The sequence below is a fragment of the Aegilops tauschii genome, chromosome 2 (genome assembly GCF_002575655.3).
Source record: "Aegilops tauschii subsp. strangulata cultivar AL8/78 chromosome 2, Aet v6.0, whole genome shotgun sequence".
NCBI classification, from domain to species: domain Eukaryota; kingdom Viridiplantae; phylum Streptophyta; class Magnoliopsida; order Poales; family Poaceae; genus Aegilops; species Aegilops tauschii.
The window spans coordinates 104,728,351-104,735,543 of NC_053036.3; the positions used below are offsets into that span (position 1 = coordinate 104,728,351).

Consider the following 7,193-nt stretch of genomic DNA (forward strand, 5'->3'; position numbering starts at 1 on the left):
CCCCGCCGCCACCGACGCGCAATTCGCCCGGCGGCGCCTTCTGGCGGCGGCAAGGGGAGGGGAGGGTGTAGGGGGGCGGCCGCGGAGTGGAGGCTAGGGTTCCCCTGACGCCGCCCGCGAGAGCAACGCGAGGGACGTCGAGGAAAGGCCTGTCTCAAGTGCTAACCTGAGAGAATAAACCTCTGAGGCAGAGTCCAATTTTGTGTTTGAGCCCTACAATTCATACAATACTTCCACGCATATTCATTGGAAAACGGTTTTGTGCTCTTTAATACACTTTGTATGTTGCCAACTGGCAGTTTAAATGCATGAGAAGGAGCTGATAAATTATGGATTTTCATTGTTGTTTCTGTTTACGTTGTAGCCTGACGTCGCATGAGGTGAGCTCAAGCCTGAATAACCTCGTATAAATTTATTGACTTAAGCCACTGTATTTGAAAGATTTTGGCTAAGCTCATCTGCTATAGGTTGCTGCAATCCCAATCTTGGTCGAACTTGTTAAATGTGCAGTGAAAAAAGAACAGTATACATTGCATATGAAAGCAAGTTTGAAGCCCACGCGGAGTTTCTGCTCCTGGGCCTGCACCCTCTCTCAGAAAAAAAAATCAAAACAAATACTAGAAAAGTTCCAAAATTTTCAATTTTTTCTGGGTGGCAGATAATTTGATGCGTGAGGTCCGTTCCAAATTTCAATGCATTTGAACATCTGAGCTGCTCTCGGCAAAAAAAACAAAATTGGGGTCTGTAAAAATGTTTACTGTTCACGCACTGTTCTCTGACCCGAATTGTTTTTTTTGCCGAGAGCTGCTCAGATGTCCGAATGAGTTGAAATTTAGAGCGGACCACACGCATCAAATTATCTACCACCCCAAAAAAATTGAACTTTTCTAGTATTTATTTTGATTTTTTTCTGAGCGGGAGCAGATGAGCCTGGGCACCGAGTTGGATTTCCGGTTTGAAGCTGGATACTGCTATCACCATTTCAGTATTGAAAATACTATGACGAGAAATTCCGTTCTGGCTGCATAACAAGTTTTGTAGTACTTCAGATGTCAGTCATCTCTTACGTTGATTTAGCCATGATATCCAATTTTTAATGCACTGGAATGGAAACTGGGGTAACCACATCTATTATATGTTGTGGAAATCTCATATGTAGTCAACTTAACTAAATATGGTATTAGGAAACAAAAGCAGCCAGAGGTACAACTGCTAGTGTATACTTCCATTGGAACAGCTGCACATCTCACCCTATCGTATTTGGCAATTTGCTCTTTTATAAAATTATCCGCATCGCCAAAGAATGTTCCAGTATCATACTGATTGGGTTGCACCACTATGCTAGATCATTAAGATTTTCTATTTTATCTCACCCACTAAGGTTATTAGATGAATGTTATGTTTCGTGTAACCAAAGATTGATAGTAGAAGACACGAGGGCACGAGGCATTTTGTTTTTAATCCTGCAATTACTATTGTTGGTATGTTTATCAGATCCAAATGACACTCGTGCCATGAATATTTTGAACATGTCAGCTTTTCAGGTGCTCTTATATAATTTTAGCTGCAATATTTGATTCTTGTAATTTCCTATTATGTAATTATTATGACAATCTTATCTTCCATGAAAGAAACCTTTAGCAAAAAAGAAGTATGAAAGCAACCAGCTATTTTCTTTGACCTGAATGCATCAGTAAAAAGGTAATCTGACGTGATAAATAGTGAAAGCACTCCAGAATTTTCCAACCATAATAATTACAGAACTCGTGATAAATAGAATGTTGGTTGATTGCTTTCCTATGGATTATCTGAATTTGCTTTCTTTCGAAGTAGGCCAATTCCCATTATCCTATGTTGTATGCAAGTTAGCGATGTAATCTTATAGTACATGGTAAGTATCTACAGGTGAGGGACCGTACTTATTTGCATCCTATGCTAAGGTAGGCATCCACGCTAATATAAGTACTAGTGGTTGAGGCCCGCAGCTTGAGAGGAAGCTGTGCGCATCTCATCTTCATTTTAAAATTAAAAAAAAAACATTCTCACTTCACATAGACATCATATCCATCTCAAAAAAAAAATCTTCATCTCAAAATTAAAAAACATTCTCACGTCACATGAACATCATATCCATCTCAAAAAAAAAGTTAGAAAAACTTTCTTCAAAAAATAAAAATGTCTCACTTCCATCTTTAAAAAATAATTAAAAAAATCAAAAACTTTCTCACCATGGCCGACCAGCATGCGGCGCATAGCTGGTTGGTCACCTTTCTACCACGCCTTAATGTGTTTCGTATGTCCCCAAAGCTGAAACTACACAGGTGGTAAAAGACAATAGTAAAGATTTTCACGTGGATGTCATCTTTCTTCAAAGAAAAACGATTTCCATGTGGTTTGTTGTAATCTGAACATATGGGCTGACATGGTATGATGGTTGTAATCTGACGTTGGTGGTTACAAATCTTACCTCAGTGTCTTTCTCTCCGAGAACCAAATCCTACCTTATTCTTTCCAAAGTAATATTATGACGCTCCATTTTTGCTTTTTTTTGCGGGAAAAGAACTGCTGATATTTAGCACAGGGTTCTTACAGAAAGGTCCTGAGACAAGAAAAAATTACATTGAAGCCCCCAACACCCCGTTGAAGACGACGACGACGAAGACGTATCGCCGGCACGCCGGCGCTGCTGCTCCACACAAGCCTTGGATTTGGAACAGACCCTCTGCGGATGGGAAGTCGACAAAGCTCGGCCCCGGAAGGCCTCCATCCCGCGCCATCGAAGCCAACGCCCTGCACCGCACCACCAGCTCGATTCAGATCTTCGAGATCCCGGATCCGCCGTCCCGCGGACTCCGGCGAGGGAAAAGAGCACCCAGCAGCTCCACCGAGCCCCGAGCACGCGGAAGACGGAAGATCGGCAGCGGAGCTCCTCGGACCTCCACCGCCGGAGAGGAAGACCTTCGTCGCAAAACGCCACTCCGGCCGCGCCGCTCACTCCCCAACGCCGCCGGCTAGCTGCCAAACCGAACCTACGCTATATAAACGCCACAGATCGGGGCCTCCCCATCCTCCCGCTGCCGGAGCAGCCGCCGGAGGTGGATCGCCCGGCGTCGCCCAAAAGTCGCCCTTTCTCTACTGTGGACGCTCCATTTTTGCTTTACGGAACATAGACCGGTTACCTTTTTCAGGCTGTAATTTTAGGCGATCCCTATATGGCGCATAGGTTGCTAGATTTTAGGCGATCCCTATATGGCGCATAGGTCGCTCGCTAGCAAGTTGGCGCGTACCCCCACCTGAGCGTCCGCAGCTTTTTTGGCCGGCCCATATAGGGATTCCTCCCCACCGGTTTTAGAAAGGTTCTAGAACCTTCCCAGAACCCTTTTTTTCTTGTTTATTTCTTCCTGTTTTTTCTTTTTGTATTTCCTTTTTTTTACTTTTTCTGATTAACTTTTTTCTTTTCTATAATGTTCTTTTTTCCTTATTTTCACCTTTTCTAAAAAAAGTTCGGCCATGTATCAATTTTGCGAACAAATTTTCTTAAATTGCTAAACTTTTTTTGCAATTCGTGAACATTGTTTTGAAAAAGTGAACATTTTTTTGAAATCGTGAACATTTTTTAAAATCATGATTTGTTTTCAAATTCTCGAACATTCCTTGAAATTGTGTACATTTTTCTGTAAACGGTGAACATTTTTTGAAATTTCTGAACAATTTTTGAAATTCAGGAACATTTTTTAGTTCCTTAATAGTTCTTGAAATAGCGAACATTTTTTAAATTTTGTGAACATTTGTTTAAGTTTGTGAACATTGTTCCAAATGCTTGAACATTTTTTGAATATTGTGAACATTTTCTAGAAATTCATGAACATTTTTTGAAATTGCAAAGATTTTTTGAATAGATGAACATTATTTTTGAAATTGCAAACATTATTTGAATGCATGAGAATTTATCATTTCCTGAATAAATTTCAATCGTGAACAATTTTTGAATTCACGAACAATTGGACATTTTTGCAACTTTTTCTGAAATTCTAAATTATTTTTAGAAATAAAAAAATAAGGGGCTCCCTGCCCCGCACATGGGCCGGCCCATGAGGGAGCGGTGGGGGGGGGAGTAGGGAGGGTACGCGCGCCTGTGGCTGCCGGCGCGTACCACGCTGTATAGGCGCTCCCGTAATTTTACCCCACATGCTTTTGTTTCTTATGTTTTAAATTGTGACTGTGTGAGATGGTTGGTGTAAGGAATAAGAATTCCTTACCGAAGGTGACGAATAGCGCAACCCTACATGTATATATAAGATATAAGACATTGGTTCGAAGGAGTAATCCAGTACTCACACTAACAAAGAAACATATAAGAAATCATAACATAAGATATTTATAGGTAGCGGTTACATGTTGGTAGATTGCTCCACTAAACTATTTAGTACTTCCACTAGAATCATGGAGCCCTTTATTAGGAGGCGCCTAGTAAAAACCCTATGAATGAAGAGAAACACAAATGATGTGGAATATTGTGAAACAAAGAGGCTAGAAGTGGTGTTGGGCTCCGATTCTTGCTTTTTTGAAATTGAAATTTAGTGGTATCCGCCTCTGCCGCCTCCGGATCCGCTGCCTCCACCGTTGCCAGACCCACCGTTGTAGCTGCCGCCCGTGCCCCCACCCTTTCCACCACCGAATCCGGTGGCATAGCCTTGACCAAATGAGCCAGTGCTACCAGTATGCCCGCCCCCAAAGCCAGAACCAGAACCAACTCCCATGCTTGGACCTTGAGCTACACCTCCACCTTGGCCACCACCGTTGCCGCTACCCCCTCCACTGGCATTGCCTCCGGAAGTGTCATCGCTGGCCGCCTGTCCACCTCCAGCGCCATTACCACCTCCATTTCCTCCGTCACCACCGCCGCCGCCAGTACCACTACCTCCGGCATCAGAGTAGCTGGCACCACCAGCAGAAGGAGCTGGTGCAGTTGCTATGCCACTGTCACCATATCCTTCGCCGGCACCATCTCCGGCTCCATATCCGCTTGACCCATCTGCACCAGCACCTCCACCACCGCCCCCACCCTGACCATCAGCATTGGCGTACCCATTGCCACTAGGGGCTGATGCCGATCCACTCGAACCAACACCGTTTCCACCACCAGAGCCGGAACCGGATCCGGCTCCGCCTTGAGAACCACCGCCAGCACCGTTTCCTCCTCCTCCCCCAGCTCCCTTGACAACATAATTCTTATTGGAATCTCCACCACTCTCACCACCATATCCCAAGCCACCACCTCCTCCGGACCCTTCACCCCATCCACTCCCAGCCCCACCCGACGAGCTGCCACCGCCTCCGCCTCCCCCGCCTCCACCCCCAGCACTAGAGGAGCTAGCCAGCATCCTCGAAGCATTGGTGAACCCAATGCTCACAAGGACAACAAAGCCAAGAGCTACAAGCTTAGTGCTAGCAGCCATTGTGAGTGAGCTCGGTGGAGTGTGAGATGAGTTGGGTGTTGAAAACAGACAGGGTTGCGTGGCTATATATAGTGGAGGCCGTGCATGCATGGGTGATGGATGATGAGTGTTGGATCTCACACGCGGAAGGCGCGCACGCTTTGGGTTGTGAACTGGCTTAGTGATCCGATGACAACTTCTCTAATCACGTACGTTAGCATGCACGGTTGACTAAAATGCATGCATCGATCAACCAAATCTCTACATATATTTACTTAATGGGTAATTAGTTGACGAGAACTGGTCAGCTGCAGAAGTGTCTAAGGCTGATCATAGTGAGGAGTAACCATCTTTCTCTTTTTTAATTGCCTGTCATATAAGCATGTTTGCGAATCCCAAATACATGATATTACTTATGTTACCCTTACTGGCCAGCCTAAAGATACGTACTGACGCATCGTTGAGATTACTAGGCAACTGGCATCGAGATTAACAAATTGTTTTCTCTCCACCACATGAAATTAAGAACCTGAGTTGCCTTTACTCGATAGGCACGCATGAACTGGAAGCCGGGGTAATCCTTTGACATTGCACTTAATGAATGCTACTTGACCATTATCAATCATGAACACCGCGGATCTATAATAATAAAGAACGAAAACATACCGTACCCCTACGTAAGGCATGTCCCTTGCTGTTAATTACCAACAGAAAATGACTAGTGGCTCACCTAATCGTAATAAGGTGCATCAATTGCATTAACACTAAGTACTCCTAGAAGCACATGAGCTTGGCATGCGGAAGATGAGCCGAGCTCTGACCTGCCGTCTGACGTCGCTCTTCGTCGTCGTCGGTGCATGCAGTTTGAGAAAGGCTTCAACTAGCTCCTACTAGCTGTAGCCGCTAGGCGAGTAGAGTTAATCTTCTGGTAGACGACGACGGAGAGGGTTGATCTAGATTTATTGCACACTACTCCTAGGGTTTAGAGCTAACAGCGGCGACCTAGGGTTTAACGCGCCCTCGAGGTTCAGAAATTTGACCACGTAGTGTAAGCACACAGACAGGAACACACTTGGAGAGTTGGAGTATGCTATCTTTGGGATCGTTATGGCGACGCAAACACCGAGAGTTGACCTACCCCAGGCTTAGGACTTGGTATTCGATTCTCCAGCTGCCATCTTAACTAGCAGGCCATCTTAATTGACGGGATCAATGGACATGTGGTTAATCCATTGCCCCTCCATCGCTGGAGAATACCATCGATGAAACGTGGCCTTGCCGTGCTCTATTTTCGATAAAGGAAAATATATTAATATCACGAAAATACCAATTACACTCAGCCTCTGCACTAACAAGATATCGAAGACATCAAGAATGCACAGAGCCAAAAACAAAAATAAAAAAAGAGAAAAATAAAAACAAAGACCCCATCGCAGTGATGAAACACTCACAACAGCAACACTAAACACCACCAAAGACAACACCCAGACAACAGAAAAGGTTCTCCAAAAGCGACGCCTTCAAGAAGGAAATAATGCACAAGCGTCGTCGCCGCTCGATCAAGGATCTTGAGTCTTCGCCCCGGAGAGAGTCCGAGATCCCAAAAACAATGCCTTCGCAAGACCATTGCCAGGTACAACCAATGAAGGCCATGCGTTGGATTTTCACCCTGAAGATTGCGGCTCGGTACTCGAGAAGCACACCAAAAAATGTTGTCCACATGTGTTGTCACCCCCTCCTGCCAAGGCCACCGCT

The 7,193-nt window shown here is 44.7% G+C and overlaps 1 protein-coding gene across 1 annotated transcript; it reads right to left on the reverse strand.

Moving 5' to 3' along the window:
• Positions 1-4,342: 4,342 nt before the first annotated feature.
• Positions 4,343-5,474, reverse strand: LOC109776544 (uncharacterized). Its single transcript, XM_020335194.4, has one exon. It carries the CDS (start codon positions 5,457-5,459, stop codon positions 4,578-4,580), a length of 882 nt encoding a protein of 293 aa, XP_020190783.1. The 5' UTR covers positions 5,460-5,474; the 3' UTR covers positions 4,343-4,577.
• Between the last annotated feature and the right edge of the window lie 1,719 nt (positions 5,475-7,193).